Source organism: Cervus elaphus, chromosome 2, assembly GCF_910594005.1.
Source record: "Cervus elaphus chromosome 2, mCerEla1.1, whole genome shotgun sequence".
NCBI classification, from domain to species: Eukaryota; Metazoa; Chordata; class Mammalia; order Artiodactyla; family Cervidae; genus Cervus; species Cervus elaphus.
Window position 1 is genome coordinate 38,821,812 of NC_057816.1, and position 22,092 is coordinate 38,843,903.

At 39.8% G+C, this 22,092-nt stretch overlaps 1 protein-coding gene across 20 annotated transcripts in view; it reads right to left on the reverse strand.

The window, feature by feature from the left end:
- Positions 1-22,092, reverse strand: part of DLG2 (discs large MAGUK scaffold protein 2) — a 2,231,561-nt gene that overhangs the window by 1,368,211 nt on the left and 841,258 nt on the right. The window contains exon 1 of one of the 20 annotated variants that reach the window (XM_043918988.1): positions 14,914-15,259. The exons of 18 other annotated variants lie outside the window; for them this stretch is intronic. In XM_043918988.1, the coding sequence (XP_043774923.1) occupies positions 14,914-15,015 (102 nt within the window). In that variant the 5' untranslated portion in view covers positions 15,016-15,259. Of the gene's footprint in view, positions 1-14,913; positions 15,260-22,092 lie in introns of those variants that run through there. One more of the 20 variants, XM_043919014.1, reaches the window with a different exon arrangement.

Sequence of the window (22,092 nt, forward strand, 5' to 3'; positions counted from 1 at the left end):
TTGACTGGGAAATCCAATGAACAAAGCAGTCTGGCAGGCTATAACCCATGGAGTCACAAAAGAGTTGGACCTGACTTAGCAATTAAACAACACAAGTGTAGACACACCATGTGAACCATTTCACTAATATCTTCTGAATGGCATATTGGAACACCTTAACAAGTTCACTACAGCTTAACAGGAGCTAGATTAAAGGAGTGGAACTGAATCTGTGACTGCTAATAAACGATCTTCAGAACTATCATCTTTGAGGCACAACATCAAATTCTTAACATTAATACTCTGAGACTGACTAAACTAATTTTGGCAAGTCTTCTTTCCTAGACAGGAAGTAATCTTGATATGTACCTAGTTAAAAAAAAAAAAAAGCTGAACCTCTGTAAGTCTATTTCAATCCATTCATTGTCTCTTCATTTGCTCAAATTTGGTTGCATTGAAACTGAAGTTGCTGCACAGTTCTCCTAAACTGTTTCAGAGAGAAATGACGTGAAATAAAATGTCATCAATTAAATGCAAAGAGGACACATTAACCAACAACTGCAAAAGAAACACTAAGGTTTGCCAGACAGATCTCTTCTCTAAGGATGTATATAAAAAAGACTTCCATACCGATGCCAATTGCTCATTCAAAATTCACAACACCTAGCTGTGCTAGAGTAAAATAAAACAGCTAAGGTTGCCCTTTTGGGCCATAAAATTTAAGAGTTATCTTCCATATGAGTGGAATGAAAAATATGCACATGGGTCTGGCAACATCTAAAAATCAGCTAAGCCTACAAATATGGTCACGCAAGCAAACATTTAGACTTTGGTTTTGTTCAAAGAAAGTTAGTTTATCTGAAATCAACTTTTTAAACCATTTTCCTTTGCTCCCTTAGAACTCAAGAAGGCTACCACCTAGACCATCTTTACACAGAGATGAAGATTTTCATCTTTCAAGGATATTACTGCATCCAGAAATCCCTGTAACAGAAGTAGCAGAGCTTTGACATATGGTTTTGTTGAGTTTCTTGGCTTAACATTAAAAGTATAAATATCTGATAACGGAACTATACATGAAACTGGTTTAACTGGAAGTAGGAAGGTATGATGGGCTTCCTTTATAAGTCAGTTCCTGGGGTCGGGAACATCCCCTGGAGAAGGGATAGGCAACTCATTCCAGTATTCTTGGGCTTCGCTTGTGGCTCAGCTGGTAAAGAATCCGCCTGCAGTGCAGGAGATCTCAGTTCAATCCCTGGGTTGGGAAGATCCCCTGGAGAAGGGAAAGGCTACCCACTCCAGTATTCTGGCCTGGAGAATTCCATGGACTCTGTAGTCCATGGGGTCACAAAGAGTCAGACACGACTGAGCAACTTGAAAAAAAAAGGGGGGGGGGTATGATAACATAGCCCTGGAATTCTTAATGGGAAATTAAAAAAAAAATAAAGAATAACCAGCAATCTCTTCATTTAGCTTAACTATATACCCTCCCTTCTACCTATTCCGGGAGTATAAAAGACATTGCATTTCCAGGCTAGGGGCCACCTACAAAAGGTTAGAAGTCACAGGAAGTAAGGGACAATTATCTGAAAGTCACTCAACTCCACTTCTGTCCTTACTGTCTGAAATGCTTCCCTGTCTTCATGGCATAGAGACAATTTTCTTTACTTGATACATATTTGCTGAGTTCATGTACCATACATCTCAGCCCTTCAAGATTCAATGTAGGTGACACATAGTCATCTTGATCATATAAATGACTTTCAGGGACAAGCACCAGCTCTGCCCTCTGTTCTTGGCAGGATCCCAGAAATATCTTGGTTGAATGCTTTGGAAACATGGTCAGTCCCCAGGAAATGCTCAGGGAGAGACAAACGAAGAAAAGAGAGTCTCTCCCTGGGCTTGCAATCAGAAACCTGGGCTTAAATCCCAGGGCCACCACTACATACTTTGTGACTTTGGGCAAGGCACAGTGTCATTTAGGAAGTATAAATATGAAAGAGACTGAAAGAATTCCCAGTCCATTTCCAAGTTATTTGATCACCTGAATAATATCTTGGAAAAAATTTCCAGCCAGATACTTGAATATCTGTAGTGAAAAAAAATTTAAACTCAATATGCTTCAGTTTCCTCCTCTATAAATTATCAACTTCCAGCTGCTATATTGAGAAATAAAATATAATTCATTTCAGAATTCTGTCCACATAATGATGATGACTATTATTTTAAAATATGAATAAGATCAAGGTTAAAGTTTCTTTCTAAATAGTCAGATAAAACCATTACAAAGAGTAAGCCCTGCACAGAGCAAGCAAATACACAGTCCCCATTTCCAGCCTCTTAAACCCTCTGACCATCTTCATCTGAGAACTTTATTGGAATTCAACTTAGTACTTTAACAGAAGAACAAGGTGCAGTTTGCATAGCCCTGGTTTCCTATTTCTCTACAGTTTTTTTTTTTTTTTTTTTTCATTGCAAACTTTTCAAGATAAAGACTCAAAACCCCAGAGCTCTGGAGAATGCCTGATCTCCCTTCAGTCAAAACAGGCATCCGGTTACTACAATAAATGAGATCATAGCTTCCCTACTCATACTGCTGTAGATAAGAACCTGTCAGCATTTTCATTATAAAACCTTTTTCTTCCCTCTGGCTTGAGAGACCAACCATAGCAATTTGCTGAGGAAATAGCTCCAGCAAAGGGCAATGCTCAAGGCTCAAGCACAGAGAAAATGTTTTCATTTTACAGAACTCAAGGAAGGTTTATTTGGGAATTAGGCAGGCTGCAGAATTCCAAGGAGCATTTCCTCCTGATGGTCATTTGGTCTTTTAAAGAAAGAAAATAAGGTTTACTGGTATGTAAAGCAAAACTTTCTTAGGCAATAAATGTTAGGAACAGGGTTATCTACTTAATACCTTCAAGCACCAATATCTCAGGGAGCAACAGCTATGATAACACACACACATTATCCAATCTGTGCTCACATGGAAGGGACTCTGGGGGTTGGGAACAGTCTCTCACAGACTCTCTGAGGTAAAAACATGGGAGGAAGGTTATGTCAGAACTACTTCTCACAGGAGAAAATGGATTATGCATGTTATAACACACTAGAGATGATAAATAAAATCTTCTTAGAAAAAATGACGGCACAGTGGACATTCAGTAAACGTGGGTTGATTATAGCTCATATCTCTTCTGGTTTACACAGTATTTCTTTCCTTTTCTTGAATCCTAGATGTAAAACTGAAAAAGCCCCTTTCTAGCCTCTTTCACACTATGTTCATATGAACAAAAGTGAGATGGGAAGGGACGGCATCTTCCCAGGGGAAGGAACAAAACTAACATCTGAGACTGAAATATGTTGTCGTTCTGTTAAGTCATGTCCAACTCTTTGCTCCTCTGTCCTCCACTGTCTCCCGGAGCTTGCTCAAACTCATGTCCACTGAGTCAGTGATGCTATCTAACCATCTCATCCTCTGCTGCCCACTTCTCCTTTTGTCTTCAATCTTTCCCATGATCAGGGTCTTTTCCAGTGGGCCAGCTCTTCACACCAGGTGGTCCAAGTATTGGAGTTTCAGCTTCAGCATCAGCCCTTTCTGTGAATATTCAGGGTTATTTCCTTTAGGGTTGATGGGTTTGATCTTGCTGTTCAAAGGGACTCTCAAGAGTCTTCAGCTCCACAGTTTAGAGCATCAGTTCTCTGTAGCTCAGCCTTCTTTATGGCCCGACTCTCACAACTGTACGCGACTACGGAAAAACCGTAAGTGAAGTGAAGTCGCTCAGTCGTGTCCGACTCTTTGCAACCCCATGGACTGTAGCCCACCAGGCTCCTCTGTCCATGGGATTCTCCAGGCAAAAAAACTGGAGTGGGTTGCCATTTCTAGTTTTGACTAAATAGACCTTGTCGGCATGCATAAGACCTTGTCGGCATTTACTTGTCGGCAAAGCACACATCTATTCAATGGCTACTATATGCCAGGCATCTTAATTGCTTTCTTATTTGACTGGTATAATGAACCCATTAAATATATCATCTCCATTGCATAGATAAGGAAATGAAAGTTCAGAGAACTGAAAGAGTTTCCCCAGTGTCACAAAGCTAATGGTCCAATCACAGGACACCTTCAAATATCAATCTCTGCCCTCAGGATGTGCTTCCTACTTCTGTTTGCCTCCCTAAGGGCACACTCAGGTTTAACTCACCCATATTTAGCTTATCTCTCTGCTTTACCCAGATGACAGGATAGGCATTACTTTGCCAACAAAGGTTTATCTAGTCAAAGCTATGATTTTTCCAGTAATCATGTATAGATGTAAGAGTTGGACCATAAAGAAAGCTGAGTGCAGAAGAACTGATGCTTTTGAACTGTGGTGTTGGAGAAGACTTTTGAGAGTCCCTTTGCCTGAAAGGAGATCCAACCAGTCAATCCTAAAGGAAATCACTCCTGAATATTCACTGGAAGGACTGATGCTGAAGCTGAAGCTCCAATACTTTGGCCACCTGATTTGAAGAACTGACTCAGTGGAAAAGGCCCTGATGCTGGGAAAGGTTGAAGGCAGAAGGAGAAGGGGATGACAGAGGATGAGATGGTTGGATGGCATCACTGACTCGATGGACATGAGTTTGAGCAAGCTCTGGGAGTTGGTGATGGACAGGGAAGCCTGGTGTGCTGCAGTCTGTGGGGTTGCGAAGAGTCAGACACGACTGAGCGACAGAACTGAACTGAGAATAGGATCTAGTCTAAAATGCTTCCGCTCTCCCTCTTCCTTTCTCCCTTCTTCCACCCAAGGAGAAGGTACACCTTCCACGTCATATCATTATCTCCTGCTGTCATGTTCTCTCAACACTACCAAAGAAGTGTTGGGTCACAGATCACAGTAGTAGACTTAAGTTCAAAGCCAAACTCTTTTCTTTCTGACCTAGTCCAAGGTCTTGAAAAGACCAGATTAATTTGTTATCTCCAGAAAAGTCTTTTCTAACATCCTAAAGGTAATCACTGATTCGTTGGTCCTCTCAGACCACCTCACTGTCTGTAGTAGGGTTTACTGTTGAGGTATAAAACTACTTTTAAAATATAAATGATTTTGTGGATCCTCACTTGATATTAGTCATACATGTGAAGAGATGATATCACACAGGGATTAATGGTTTTCTTCATAGAGCTATTTTGAGTAGCATGTGAGTTAATATACGTGAAGTCCTTAGAACAGAACCTTGTGCATGAACATTCAATAAGATTTAACCCAACCTTCTGCGTTTACTGGGCTTCCCGGTGGCTTTTTCTGTGGCTTTCCCTTGTTCTTTCGGTGTATATTTCTTAGTGCTGGTTCAGTAGTCAAACCAAAAACATCCCAAGGCAGCAACTATATCTTACTGTGTTTGAGTAACCATGAGGTACCCACTACAATGCTAAATATAATAGGGAGGAGAGAACTAGTTACTGATTCTGGACAAATGTACCTACCTCTCCTCAAAAATGGAGATTTTTTGCAAAACATAAAGAGAATAGTTGGAGACACAATTCCAAGGGGAAAATCAAAGTCTTCTAATCTTAGACAGTAAACCAATATACATGCTAGTAGCTACCAACCATATTATTTGAAAGCTTATGAAAGTGATATCACGGATCACCATTTAATGCTATCATTATTTGAGATATAATGCAGTGATATTAATCCCTGCTTGGTTTAGTCTATATTGTGGCTATTAGGGCATTCAGAATACATCAGACAGCATATCAGAGATTATGACTATTTTCAATGTGCTCGCTCATCAGATAAAATGCTTTAAATCACCTCAGAAACTTGGATAAAATTTTAATAAAGATAAGGGACATCATCAAAAATAACATATTTTATGTTAGGAGTTATGCACACATATACAAAAATGATGCTTAAAATACTACGTTATTTATGAGGTTTCTAGAAGCTATAATTTAGGGCAATGTTCTTATTCCATTTGACCCACTCATTTAAATTTTCATAGGAAAAATTATTACTGAATATTTAATCATCGCTGCAACGTACAATGTGTCCATAAGGCTAAAAAGAACATTCATATAGGTAAATAAAGATAGAAATATAGATGGAAACATTATAAAAGGAGCATTGAATGATTTCTACTGTACTACATCTAGAGTTAAAATCTGTGATTTATAATGAGATAAATCCATGATCTTCTGAGAAAAAAGGCTTAAATGCAACAACATTCTCTTGGCATATTATATTTATAATCTATTAGTTCCTCCATAACTTACTAAATAAGAATGACTTACTAGTGATGACATGTCTAGGCATCTCACCCTAGACAGCAGGTATATCAGTCAGAGTTTTCAGAGAGAGAGAGATTGACTATAGGGAATCAGCTAATTTCACTATGGAGGCTGAGAAGTCCCAAGACCTGCAGTCAGCAGGCTGGAGACCAAGGAGAGCCAACATGTAGTGCTGGTCCAAGTTTGAAGCCCTGAGACCAATGGTGAGGAGAGTCACTGGTGTAAGTTCTAACCTAAAAGCCATCAGACCTGAGACTCAAGAACTGAAATTTCATTTTGAGACCCAAGGTCAGAACAGACTGATATCCCAGGTCAAAGCAGTCGAGCAGAAGTTTCTTCTTGCTCAGCCCTTTTGTTCTATTCAGATGTTCAACTGATTGGATGAGACCCACTCACCCACTTTAAGAAGCCCAATCTGCTTCATTCAGTCTAAAGATTCAAATGTTAATCTCATCCAGAAACACCCTCACAGAAACACCCAGAATAACAACTGGCCAAATGCCTGGGCAGTTCATACTGGCCCACTCAAGTTCATGCATAAAATTAACCATCATACCGGGTAACACATTGAGAAATGCCTAGTCTCTGCTTCAGGGAAAAAAAGCTCTGGGAAGTCTGAAAGCACACGAGGTTCTCAGAGGCAAACTGCTAAGGAAAAATGAGAAATGAAATAATGAAAAGCACACCACTTATTTTTCAACAAACTCATTCAGCAAATCTTTACAAGGACCACATAATTCTCCCAATCATTCAACAAATATATATTGACTGCCTTGTATGGAATAGGCACAGGTCTATTTACTGGATCTTTTAGGTAGTATACTAAATAAATAGGATATGGCCCCTTCCCCAAGGAGCTCATGGTTCAGATAGACAAACAGGATAGGTAAATTGAATTTGCAACTGAACATTAAAGTTAAGATTCAGGTATTAAGTACTGGAGGCTGAAGGAATCCAGTGGTAATTTAATCCAGAAGGGACTGGAGATGGTTTTACCATGTGGACTTTGGAACTTAACTTGAGTATCCCTAAATGAGTAAAAGGTAAAAGGCTTCGTAACAAATATAAAGAATAAGTCTGAGATTTTCCAAGATCTTCTAAATTCTATGATTCAACACTCCGTTTTGTGAACATATTTTAGTGACGACGTAACTTTAATCCTCTTTGTCTATTGTCATTTAGAGTTTCTTTCCCCAAACGACTACTAAACAACAAAATTTGAAAAGGACCTTGAACTGGCAAGTATACTTTATCAAATAGGACACAAGGCCTATGCAACCTGCTTCTTTGGGACATTCAGGACCTCTTTCATTCATTAGCTCATTTTTCATTTTCTCTTTCTGGGTCAGATTTAATCTAGGTTTTTTTGTGGGGTTTTTTTTTTTTTTTGGTGTGAATTATATAAACTTCTTGACTGTGCCTTTTGTGGCATTAAAACACTTCAACAATATGTTTGGCCATTTTAAAGTACTCCTCATGTGCTCTTGAGTGAATTTCAAAGTGCTTCATTGAAGAACACTGTTCAGTTGACTATTAACAGTCTCCAAATTTTTCACCAGTCAGCAAAGTAGCCTTAATGAAACAGGAGACAAAAATATGTACTGCATATTTACCACATTCAAGGCATTGTGCTAAATGTTTTCATATGTGATATATCAATTAAACCTTAAGGCTGTCCTGTAAGCAAGGTGTTATTTTTTCCTGCTTTTTACAGATAAAACTTGTCAATTTCTCTTCTCTTACCTTCATTCTCAGAACTTCTAGCTTGTAGTTGGAGGTCATGGCATATAAAAATTAACACTGAGTTAGAAATTAGGAGACCCGGTTTCTAGCTGTGGCTCTGTGACACAGTGTCTGATCTTTAGAACATCACCTCCTGGATGCGTCAGTAACCTTATGTGGGAAATGAGAACATGAAAACTATAGGATATGGTATATTAGATCAAACTCCTCTCAAAAAAAAAAAAAAAAAAGCATTTACTATAAGGCTGAATCTTCATACAGATATGCTTTGCCTTTAAACTCAGAGTTATGCCTAAGAGAGAATGTATAAATTAAATTTTTTTGCAAATTGACTCCTAACATATAGGTCCTAAGAGGAAGTTGCCACTTAAAAGAACCCCATAGTTAATTCTGGAAATGAGTGTATGCTCTAGCCATGAACTATTTGGGCTCAAATTTTGGATCTGTTACTTGAAAGCTATGTGACTTCAGGTAAGTTACTTAAACTCTATATGCCTCAGTTTCCCCATGTCTAACACGGAGACAACTCTTATAACCCATTTTTGAAGATTATAATGAGAATTAAATGAGTTGACATTTGCAAAGCATACATAATAGGATCTGAAACATCTGCTGAGACAAGGATGAATGCCTTAACTGTGTAAATAGCTGTTAACTTGATGTACCCATTTTGACCACTTGGATTTTTGGCATTTCAGATATTTTTTAACTGGAACACACCAATGTAGTCTTGGGAACTCCCACCCCATTAACTCAAAGTCTGATAGAGTTTCAACTTCATTCAGAGGAAAACAAATTGATTACCTCTTACTTATAAACCCACAAGGTAGAGCTATTTAAAGCTGGGGAATGTTATAACATATAATGTAACTTGCCATCACTAAAGTGAATGTAGCAGTATCAATCACTACGAGTGATAAAAGATTTAAAATATATCTCAGTAATTCTGCTTATTCTAGACTACCCAAAGGAAATAATTTCAAATAAGAAAAAGATTTATTCCACAAGATATGCTTTTGTGTTGATAGTAGAAAATTGGCAGGAGGGGGTGCAATTTTATCTTTTGGGTTTCCCAGGTGGCACAGAGGTTAAAGAATCTGCCTGCCAATGCAGGAGGTGCAAGAGACCGGGGTTCGATCCCTGGGTCAAGAAGATCCCCTGGAGTAGGAAATGGCAACTCGCTCCAGTATTCATGCCTAGAAAATTCCATGAACAGAGGAGCCTGACGGGCTCTAGTTAATGGGCTGCAATGAGTTGGACACGCCTGAGTGACTGAGCACACAGCACAATGTTATCTTTGGGCTAAATATTCAAAAATAAGAATGTTAATCTGTTAGATAGCTATTAAAATTTATAAAATCACTCAGTTGTATCCAACTCTTTGTGACCCCATGGCCTATACAGTCCATGGAATTCTCCAGGCCAGAATACTGGAGTGGGTAGCCTTTCCCTTCTCCAGGGGATCCGCCCAACCCAGGGACGGAACCCAGGTCTCCTGCACTGCAGGTGGATTCTTTACCAGCTGAGCCACAAGAGAGACCCATTAAAATATATACACAAATTCTAACATTCATTTAAAACATTCAGAAGTAAACACTATGATTACAACTAAATTTTTTAAATGAAGATATATGTGGACCACCAACAACAAAATAGTACCAGGAAACTACTGGTAGTTTTTAATGTAGAAAAATATAAATTAAAATATTAGTAGTTTTTATCTCCAGTTCTCTGAGACAATAGTACTTTCTAAAATTTGTTTTCCTTCTGATTTTATGGTTTTTAAATTGATTTTAATGAACACAAATTATAAAATAAAAACAAAGAATATACCAACATAGACACTGGCAATATTCATATAGAGAAAAACTGGTCTACAAATGACCAATATACATAGTGATATAGTGATTAATGCATCCTCTGGGACCACCACTCTTTGTAACAAAATTTGCTATGTTTAAATAAACAAATGAGCAAACATAACCACTTTATCACCACAGAGACTTGAAAATGAGGTCTGGGAGAGGCTTAGGGAATGCCCGCAGGCTTGCGGGAACTGTCCGCCAGAGAGGTGCTGACAGACTGCAACCTTGGAAGCTTGTAAAATCACCCTCTGGACTTTGAAAGACCACAGACCAGTTCCCTTTCCTCTTTCCTGGTATCTCTCTCCCTTTTCACCATCTTGTACTTTTCTTCCTTCCTCTCTGTCTCCTACTTTCTCTGTCTGGTAACTATGGAGATTGGGGCAGGGGGCAAAAACATGACCCTTGGAAAGGATAGTATCTAGAGGATAGTATCCTACTATCTAGGAGAGTATCTAACCTTTGTAGATGTTTAATCATGCTGGATCATTTTTTTCCTTTCATTTTACTTCTCTAGTAAAAATTTCTTCTTTCTTTCGATTCCCTCCTCTTTTTCTCTATTTTCTTTCATTTAATCCCTCTTTCTTAGTCTCATTCTTCTTTCTTTGGGGAGAGTCACCATTTAGACAAGAAAGAAATTGATTTCTACCAGATGATTCCTTTCCTTTGAGAGGCCAAGCATTTTTTTGTAATGTCTATGCATTCACTAGAAAAAAAAAAAAAAAGCAGATTGCAGGACTCTATAAATTTTCCAAGAACTTCTCTCTATCATTATCTATCAAACAGGAAATTAAAGGCACTGAATGTGCCTCAGGGTCTTAATGGCTTGATTCCGTTGAGCTGTTATATTAACAGATGACTATTTGTGGGGAAGAGAGAGGTTCCCTAAGGTATGAGGCATATAGCAATAAAATCTTACTTTGAGTTTAAAAGAATTCAAGGGACAACTGCGGAGAACACAAGACTTTACAAAGCACTTTTATTAAGAAATAATAAATACTAGGGAGATATTAGGGAGTATTAGGATATTAGGAAATATTAGCAAAGATGACATCTCATCGTTTTACGTCTTGCCTGGGAAATGGCGAGAAAAAGGAAAAGAAGGAAGGGGGGCACACGGGGAAGGAAAGAGAAACAATGTATAGTCTGCTGCAAAATGACATTCAGAACTTCCATCTTTGCAGGTGGAGAAAACAGAGTTACACAAAGATAAAGCTAACGCTCATTTTCAGATAATGACAAAGGAACTATGATGAGCAGAGAAAAGCCTTTCAGAAGCCCTCCTTTTCCACGCAAAGCCCATTCTCATAAGCAGCATTATATGGTTATATCATATGGACTGAGGCAAAAAGAGAACTGACGCAATATGAAAACTTTTTTGAACAACTGTGTTTATCTTGCTGTTTTTTTTCAGCCATTCAGTTGTGTCAGACTCTTTGTGATCCCATGGACCGCAGCACACCAGGCTTCCATGACCTTCACCATCTCCTGGAGTTTGCTCAAACTCACGTCCATTAATTTATCTTATGAGACCTTAAGGTCTGGGACTGTGGTTTCTGTATTTTAGAGAAGGAAGTAGAATCCCTTCTCTCAATAGATGTGTAATTTCTGGAGAAAAGGAATGGCATCATACTTATACTTGTGTCTCCAATGTCTATCACAGAGACTGGGATAGAGCCTAGCCCAGAAAGACACTTCACATTTATATTCAGAAGTAATACAGTCAGTTAGCTAAACTGAATGGTGACCAGGATGTGGCAAGGATAGGGGTCTGGAGATTGCTAAGTGAGAAAATAATATTATTTGGGGTTTCTGCCTTGAAAGCTCAAATAACTCAGCACCCTTCAAGCCATTACTCCATTTGGGAAAAATGAGAATAATTTAAGTATTTTTGAAACAGTCTGGCTTAAATACAAACAAGGTTTTAGACTTTGTCATACTAACTATTTTTCAGAAAACAAAATAAATATCCATCCTAAGTTTATTTTCAAACTTCCCAGATAATATTGGAATGAATGCACTTTCAGAGCCTCCATACTGACATACCTCCATGAGTTTTTAATTTTTTTCAACAACTATTTAAATCCCACTTTCATTGGTAAAGATTCAACTAAAATACTCATTTTATATGTTTCCTTAAATCATTATTGTAGTTAGTAGAGTTTGACTTTGAGATCATGGGGACAAAGCTGTTTATTGTCACATCTCCAGTGTCTAGTATCTTATTGGTTGCTTGATAAGTATTTGTTGGTTGAATGGGACAATGGTATCAGTTTTTCATTCATTCTTATAAACGCTTTTTGTTTTATGATGCTTTACCAATATATAAACTGCTCCTACATTTTATATAAACACTTAGCAAAGAGGAAATAACTTTAGAGAAGTAATAATTGATCTTATAGCAAAATGAACAGTTTATCGAAAGAACTACCCCAAGAGTAAAAGAGGTAAAGAGGTTCTTCTTATAATTGATGAACCCACTCCCCACCGTGAAGTTATGAAAATAACCAAGGCCATATAAAGTATCAAACATTTGATGAATACATATTTACTAAACACTGCATGTATCTCATTTAAAATGCATTCCCTCAATGAGATAGAAATATACAATGTGGTAGTTATTACTGTGGCCATTTTATCTGTGAAAAAAAGATTTAGAAAAATCATGTATTTATAAATGATACATCTAGTTTTGAAATCCAGCCTATACAATACACCACTTTCCCACATTTTGTTCTGTTGTCATGTGTCAAAGAGTGTTGAAGAACTTCGCTGGAGAAAGGCTAGAATAGAAAGCTCCATTGTTCCCATATCTACGATTCCAAGGTGGGGACCTTATATCAGCCAGCAAATAATTAACCAACTATTAAGTAAGATTATAATATAATCATCAATCCCATTATACAAGGCTTTTAAGAATTATCTTATTCAAACATACTCAGCAAAATAAAATGGAATAGACCCTCTAAAAGTATTAATTTATTTTCAAAGAGGTTTGATTTATTTTCCAAAGAACATTATCTGCCAACTCACATGACTTAAGTATTTCACTCTATTGACATGGTTCTCTCAGAAACTGACTTTGTTAAACTGGAACACCAAATGGAATAGAACTTAAAGGAAGATAAACTAATGTAATTCTCCAGCATTAAAGAAAAAGTGCTTGTAATTATACCAATTCCCTGCAATATGATCTGAAAATCAGGGAAAACTTAACAACATAAAAGAGACTTCTTTTGAATGTCCTGGGTTGAATGCATATTCAACAACATTCTGCACACCAATAGCTTATCTTATTTTATTATTAGCTTGTATTTAATTTCCCCTGGCAAATAATTCACCTTTGTAAATAATTATTTTGCACTGCAAAGCAATTCTCATATATTTATTGGAATGGATTTTAAACAGTAGCCATCGCTAAGAGGCTACTGGAAATATAATTAGAAGAGTGAGTAGCTAGATGCGTGGGGGAAGGGTCGCAAGTTGTGTGAGGAAAGGAACTAAAAAGTTAGTTACTGGTGCTGTTCAATTACATACATCTTCAGGACAGCCATGCAAACCTTCCACAACTCTCAGACCTTTTCAGGGGTTTTAAAAGGAGCATGAGGCTACTGTTTAGTATGATCAATATTTCTGGAACTAACTCTAAGGTATAGCCTATCAGATTAAGTAAAAAAATAAAAATAAAACATATATCTCTGACAGTAACTTTACCATTAAATGATTAAATGAAAAACATCATAGGAGGATGTTAGAGCTGTGGAGGATTATCTCGTCCATATCTTTCATTTTATAGAAGAAAAACCTGGGGTCAGAGAACGGAGATTCTCTAGGCACAGCCAGTATAAGACTTATGATTTTGACTCCCAATTTTCCCATTAAACCTACGCCTCCTCATAGCATCATCCATGAAGTTGACTGTGAATGTTTCAGTAACCTTACTGCCTAAGGTGCTTGTCAGCATCTGGAGCAGTCACTCGTGTTATCCTTCAGAACAGAAGAGATCGTGTGACTTCTAATCACTTACGAAAGTGAATTTTCAGTTATTTCATGTGCTGTTCTCGCTCCATCTCTTCCCCTCTCTCCTTAGAGAATCACCATAGTAGCCACAAAAGTGTTTTTACACAAACAGGCAAGACACCCCCACCACCCCCACCACCACAGCTTTGCACAATGAAAAAAAAAAAAGTGAAGGCATGTACCTAAGAGTAAGGGGACGTGAACTCAGACATTAGGGGGCTAAGACTGCTCAAATTCCTAGCTCTGTAAGTCTTTCTCAGGGAGTGCCGGCTCCCAGAGTCCACCAAAAAAAGTTTCAGACGCTGAGCAAAGAATGGTAACCTGCTTCTAAAACCTTCAAACCTCATTTCCTTGGGAACACCAATCACCTTTACAAGAAATCTGGGGTGGGACAGTTATTCACGAGAAACTCACTGAATAACCGCGCCACCTCTGGATAACATTTCTGAGTGTTGATTTCAAGTGGATTGTATAAGCTCAGAGAGAAATACACAACTGGGGGCAACATGAGCTTGGCTCCAGATTTTTCTGTTTAAAATAAAAATAGGCTCCTCAGCTTGCAAAGTGCAGATTGCAAACTGATACGTTCTGTGTCATCTCAAGTCCATCCACCACTCCAGCAAACCCTGACAGTGGGTCCTGCGGGTCCGGGTGAGTTTGGAAGGAGTGACAAGTTCAGGAGCTGGCAGCCTGGCTGTCACAAGCCCAGTCGCCAGCTAAGTATAGAAAGAGATCCCAAGCCGAGAGCCACCTAATGCGTCCCCTTTCCGAGGATTTATCTGCTCTTGGAGCCTCTGTGCATTAGCGATCAGGGTCCCGTCATGAGTCACGACCGAGTTATCAAACCCAGCCACAGACGCCGGGACATCACTGAGGTCCCCGGGCCCCCAAACCCAGCCGGCTCCCAGAGAGAGCAGAACAAGTCTGAGCTCGGTCACTCTCCCAACAGGCAGACACATAAACAAACAATAAAAGGAATTGTTTGTTCCCCTCCAGGGAGGCAGCATGCATTAAAAAAAGACATGAACCTCATCCTACCTTGCATCCAAACATCAACGACAAAGTGTTGTTGGTGCAAGCAACTTTGCAGTGGCAAATCATTGGTGTAAAACAGTCAGGGTCCTTAACAACAGGGGACATTCCTTTCGAGCTGCGGCAGTGGCAGCTCGCTGGGGGACCCGACCACGGTGCTCACCCGGCACATGGAGCGACAGCCTAGAGGCGGCGGCCACTTCGATCGCTGCCCCCTGCGCCCCGCGCGGCCATCCCAGCGCCGGGGTAGAAGCCACGCCGCGGGCAAGTACCAAGCGTCTCGGGGTCTCCCTTCCCTGGGGAACGAGGCGTGGGGGGAGGGACAGAACCAAGAAGGGCTTTCCACCCCCCCTCCTTTTGGTGAATTTGGGGGAGGGAGGTAAATTAAAAAAAAAAAAAAATCAAAAAATAAAAACAAAAAGGAAGCCGGGCGCTTAGAGGAGGGTTCGAAGGAGGTGGGGCAGTATTACCATGTAAAAGAATGTACCCGCCTACTCGCCCCAGTCACACAAGATTGTCATGCGAGCTGAAGGGGGCTGAAATTATTCTCCCTGAAGGGGGAAAAAAAAATACTGCAGCTCCCGGTTTGGTAAAAAGCCAATGGCTTGCTGCAATCCAGAGTCACCGTGGGGAGCGCTGGCCGGACGAGTGGGGTGGGAGGGGATGCGCGCGCGGCTCGCCAGCCTCGCCCAGCCAGCCCGCGCGCCCCGGGCCCCCCCGAGGAGTCCCGGGGTTCCAGTGGGGGTGCTTCGGGCGCTGCTGGGATCCGGAGATCTCACTGGGCTCCCCTTGCCTCTGCTGCCCTCGGAGAGACGACCTCCGAGGCCGAGCTGCCCAGGTGAGGGGAGAGGCCCGCCTGGAGCCCTGCAGAGGGCATCCTCCCCTCCCTCTGACTTCAGCTTGCCTGAGTTGAGGCCGATACCGGCACCTGGGCCAGAAGTGGGCTGAAAACGGCTTCCCGAGGGCCCTACACCTCCTTGACTTCTGTGTCAGCGAGCCTACTCACGCCCTGGGTGGTAGATTTGGCCTCAGCCAGGGCTTTATCTGATACAACATTTTTTAAAATTCAAAACGGAAGAGTCCGCCCCCTCCCTACCTTGACGTCTTAGGGGCTCTAGGAAGCTCCAGAAGTATTACTGTTGCTCCGGAAGTATGAATGACAAGATTGGTGGATGCTGTATTGATTTTTTCTTTTTCTTTTCTTTTTTTTTTTTTTTTTAAGTGAGGCTGTCAAACTTGCAAAAGATCAAAAAAATAAAAATCAGCATGTGGCTGGCCCAGCTGCAAAATTGCTTGTCAGAGACAAAAAAAAAAAAAAGAAAGAAAAGAAAATGTGATAGTAGGTTGCAGAATAGGAAATGGGTAGAACTAGCCCTCTCTGGGTGCCACCTGAGTGCTTGGCATTATGCCTCACAGATGGCTGGCGGAAAGAGAGCAAGTCATCAGGATGTGGAATCAAACTCTGGCTCTGGTGCTGAGGATGGCTTTGTGTAAGTCACAGTGTTTGAGCCTCAGTTTGCTTACGGGGGCTCATTAACCCCTACCTTGCAGAGCTGTCATGAAGACTAGAGATGGTAAACAACACCTTCCTGTGGTAAGCCTTGGTAGTCCATGGTAGGGGCTCTGTCCTTAAACAGCTCGTTGTCATTCAGTTGCTCAGTAGTGTCTGACTCTGCAACTCCATGGACTGCAGCATACCAGGCTTCCCTGTCGGTCCTTCACTGTCTCCCAGAGTGTGCTCAAAATCATGTCCATTGAGTCAGTGATGTCATCCAACCATCTCATCCTCTGTTGCTCTTTCTCCTCTTGCCCTCAATCTTTCCCAGCATCAGGGTCTTTTCTAGTGAGTCAGCTCTTCACATCAGGTGGCCAAAGTACTGGAGCTTCAGCTTCAGCATCTGTCCTTCCAATGAATATTCAACTTACATAGCTTGGCTTTGTCTTAGCCCGAGAGGTAGATGTTACTGGACACATTTTTTGTAGGGAAAAATAACTGACGATCTAAGGGCTATATCACTTCCCCAAGTCACACAATCAATAAGCCATGAAGGTGAGATTCAAAGAAAATTGATGGACTATAAGAAAGCATTACCACGGGGGACATCACACATCTCTCCAGGAGCATGCTCTAAATTTTCCAGATTTATTGGAGAACAGTCAGGCTTGTCCCATTCACATAAATGTAGTCATTTCAAAAGTCTCTAAGTGGTCCATGAACTCAGATCTCACTGGAAACAGAGCAACTTAGTCTTCAATATCTATAGCAAGCTCTGCTGGAGCCATGCTATCCTGATGTAGTTTTCCCAGAACACCAGACTGCTTGTCCTCTAAATTAATAGAAGTCCAAATACCATGATGGCCTTCAACTTACAAAGTTCCAGGAAGAACAAAAGAAACAAAATAACTTGCAAGCTGTCAAGTCAAATGCAGTATCCTATAAAATTTCCCTCACCTGCTCACATCCAAAATAGCCCAGCCTCCCTCCTGTCCCAAGTTAATGGAAACCAAACCAGATCGCATCCGAATTCTGTGGAGTGGTTTTAAAAATAGAAAGAAAGAAAGAAAACAGAAAAGAATGATAAAATTAAAAAAAAAATGCATTCTCAGGCTCACCCCTACATTCTCATTCCATAGGCCAAGAGGATATCAAGAAATCTACATTTTTAATCAGCCCCCTGATGAGAGGAATATGTGGCCTGCTTCCAAAATGAAGACCTCTTGAAGGGAAATCAATATGGAGCAAAGCATGAGCAAAGATCAGCAGGGAAAGACAGTGGAAGTTGAGGCAAATCTGGTTCTAATTGAAGAGGGCAGCTGTGTCTCAAGTTTTGTGATTATGACACTAAATGCAGGCGTCCTTTCCTAGTTGATTTCTCTAACAGGAATTGGGGTTAATTCAATCCAGTGCATATCTAGGGGCCGCCAGGTCTCAGGAGGTGACACATGTGTGTGCTCAAACACGCCAGGGCACATTGTAGGGGTAGAACTCTGCTCTGGTGCCTTCTGGGTAATCTTAAAGTCACGTTCACAGACTAAGTGTATCCCTCAGCATTTTTTCCCTTTCTGTTAGCATAAAATGTGTGATTGTATGAGCATTTCCACCTACAGAGCGTCTATAATTATGGCTGTTTTTCCAAAGGAGAATGGATTCTAAAAGAGTTGTACAATATTTCCCTTATTCATTAGCCTATAATTTGGATTTCAAACACCCCAAAAGTATTGTATGCTCTATATTGTGATGTTCCAATAATAACTAACACAGTCTTTCCCTAATGAATTACCCAGGCTAAGGCTGACCTCCTATTCTAGGGCAGCATTACAGGCTGCTAGGCTCAAGTCATTTCCCATTTTACAGCTTGTGCTGGTTTAGGTTAACAAAGACAAATGACAAAATATAAAGGAGAATGTATATTTCATTTCTTGATCTTCTATTGTTTAATCATTGAAACTTCATTGATTATACCTCTCTCTCCACACACACACACACATGTGTGTGTCTATGTGTATCTGTTATCTGTTCATATACATCTGACAAAATGATTTTCCTTAATTCTTGTCTCTTGATAAGAGCTCTGGAGTGAAGTGAAAGTGGGGGAGGAGAGAAAATGTTGTTTCCATGACAATGCATTCCTTAGTTACAGGCAGTAACCACTATGGTTAACAAAATGAATCACTGTTACCTTAAGATATGAACACACTGCATTATTGGTCTGAAAAGCTAATTTGGGAGTATACTGCATGGGGGTGTACTGCAGTAATTTTAGGAGAAGATATTACTAGGGAATGCCAGGAGATGATGCACTGATTTTAATAGTCAAAATAACCACCCTTAATTACCTCAGTGATTGGTAACACTTACAGTTCTTAATAACCATCACCTTTGCAAAATAATACGTGACGATTACACACTCTTAGACATTTTTCCTTCTTACAACTTTTCTCAAAATAGACTCACAATCATAAAAGTCAGGATTATCAAAAAATATGATCAGGGTTTAATTTTATTCTTTTATTTATTGCTATCATTATTATTCCTAACCCAAAATCAGGACAAGGCAAGAGGTATTAGTTATTGACCTAGCTTTTTTCTTCCTTTATTGAGCCCTTCCACAGCAATTTTTTTAAGAAGAGGTGGTTCATGGTGGAAGGGAAAATAGTGTAATGGACACCAGGAGCCACGGTGTTTCTTCCTACTGACTGTGTGACTTTGAGCAAGTTACTCAGACTCTCTGAGCCACAATTCCCTTGTCCATTAAGATAAAATGGGTACACTAGAGTATCTCTAAGTTTACTTTCAGTGCTGAAGTTCTCTGAGTGGTTCTTACAAATAAAGGATCTGAAAGATGTAAAGGAAATTTGAGAAGACATTCAGTCACCGGTCTCAGAAAATAAACTCTTCTATAGTGCTTATTATTTGATATGCTTTACTATATTATTTAACTTATATGCAGAATACATCATGAGAAATGCTGGGCTGGATGAAGCACAAGCTGGAATCAAGATTGCCAGGAGAAATATCAATTTACCTCAGATATGCAGATGACACCACCCTTATGGCAGAAAGTGAAGAAGAACTAAAGAGCCTCTTGATGAAAGTGAAAGAGGAGAGTGAAAAAGTTGGCTTAAAGCTCAATATTCAGAAAACTAAGATCATGGCATCTGGTCCCATCACTTCATGGCAAATAGACGGGGAGACAGTGGCTGACTTTATTTTTCTGGGCTCCAAAATCACTGCAGATGGTGATTGCAGCCATGAAATTAAAAGATGCTTACTCCTTGGAAAGAAAGTCATGACCAACCTAGATAGCATATTAAAAAGCAGAGACATTACTTTGCCAACAAAGGTCTGTCTGGTCAAGGCTATGGTTTTTCCAGTGGTCATGTATGGATGTGAGAGTTGGACTGTGAAGAAAGCTGAGCACCGAAAAATTGATGCTTTTGAACTGTGGTGCTGGAGAAGACTCTTGAGAGTCCCTTGGACTGCAAGGAGATCCAACCAGTCAATCCTAAAGGAGATCAGCCCTGGGTGTTCATTGAAAGGACTGATGCTGAAGCTGAAACTCCAATACTTTGGCCGCCTGATACGAAGAGCTGACTCATTTGAAAAGACCCTGATGCTGGGAAAGATTGAGGGCAGGAGGAAAAGGGGACGACAGAGGATGAGATGGTTGGATGGCATCACCAACTTGATGGACGTGGGTTTGGGTGGACTCCGGGAGTTGGTGATGGACAGGGAAGCCTGGTGTGCTGCGGTTCATGGGGTCGCAAAGTGTCGGACACGACTGAGCGACTGAACTGAACTGAACTGGACTGAACTATAGTGTTTGGTATATGTACTGTTATCAATTCAGCAGTGTGCTGAACCCAGATTCTACCCTTGAGAGCCAACTGTACCTAATTCCAACCTTTCATGATATCATGCTGGTAGTTTGAAATCAGCCATGGAGGAAGTATTTCCACATAAATTGGAAAACACTATATATCAAGACTTTTATTTTCCTTCAGAGAAGCATCTGTCGGCACAGCACTGGTTTAAATACTTTATCTACATTAACTTTTTTAATCCTCACAACCTCTCAAATTTACACACACACAAAAACAGGAAACTGAATCACAGAGAAATTAAATAATTTTCCCAAGCTAACAAAATTGATAGACAAGTAAACTAAATGAATTAACTAACAAAAAAGCCTTGATGGCTTGCAATAACAAATGTTTATTTCTTCCTTATGTGAGACATCCTTCATAGTGTGACCCTGACTCTAACCCATGTTGTCCCATGAACAGAAGAGCAGCCTCTATCAGGGGCATGATGTTTTCAGGGCGGAAGTAAAAAAAAAAAAAAAGTGATCAGTGACTGAGTATGCAGTGGATCTTAACATTTCTATTCAGATATGAAAACATATCCCTGTTCAAATTTTATTAGCCAAGACATGTCATGTGGCCAAACCCAACGCCAGTCAGGTGGGGAAGGATAATCCTTTCACAGTGAGGAAGAAGAACATTTGGGAACAATAATTTACTAAATAGTAGCTTAGCTGGGTGATAGAATTGGGATTTGAACCCAAGAAATCTGATGTGATGAGCCAAGTTCTTAATAAGTAGGCCATTCTGCCTGTGACAGCCAACACATCTTTATTTTTCACCTATTTTTCATATTAGGGTTTTAATAACTCTTTAAGGGAGTGACTCCTATTTAAAAAAATCATGGTAGACACAGAAAACCTAAGAACTTTGGAGCGAATCAGATGTGCTTGGTTTGGCACTATTCGCTATGCAATTTCAACCTTCAATTATTTTCCCTATACTCCCCTTCCCTACAAATGACTGTCCACTTATTTTCACTTAATGTTTAGTACACATGTCTTCAGGTAATTAATTTATCAATAACTTCATAACACAAACTACATTTTTATCATTGAGCTTCTTGAAATTAAGGTGAAGAGGCATATGAACATGTCTTTCTGCCATCAATGAGTTTATAAACTAATTGACAATATTGTCATAAAATAAAAACAGTATCTATGACAGGAAGAAAATATATATACAATTAAGTACTAAAATGTACTTGAAGTCCATACAATTATTTGACCCATCTAGTTAACTTCTCTGTAGTATCATTCCTTGTTCTTTAACTGGTATTGCTATAAGGCTTAAATGAGATAATGTGTTTCAAAATGTCCACTCCTCTTATCTGGTTTGTGATAAATGCTCAGTAAGCTGGAGACACTTTATGTTGATTTCCTAACTTTATTTTCCCCCCAATAAAAGTTAACTGGAAAGAATAAACCCATTAGACATACCCAATATGTATAATCTCTTTATACAGAACTCTTTAACTTTTCTTCACAATTTTATTCTCCAAAGACTCTTCAGGCCCTTTCTTGGGTTTTCCACATTCCTCTTACTGAGGAACACACAACTTCAGTGAGGGTTTGTGTTAGAGTCAGGACCCATGAAACTGACTCTGAAATCTATCATGCCTTCCCTGTGATTATTGCTTCTTAGTCTCCTCTATAATTTCTGAATGTTCTCCTTCTATTCACCTGCCACCAGGTACAGACCCCTTTGGACCAGTCATGCTTAGTGACTAGTTGGCCATTATCTGAGGCATACATGCCATGTTTGGTTGACCTTTACTTGGAATAATTTTCTTATTTATAGTTTGGAATGATAGAGGCAATA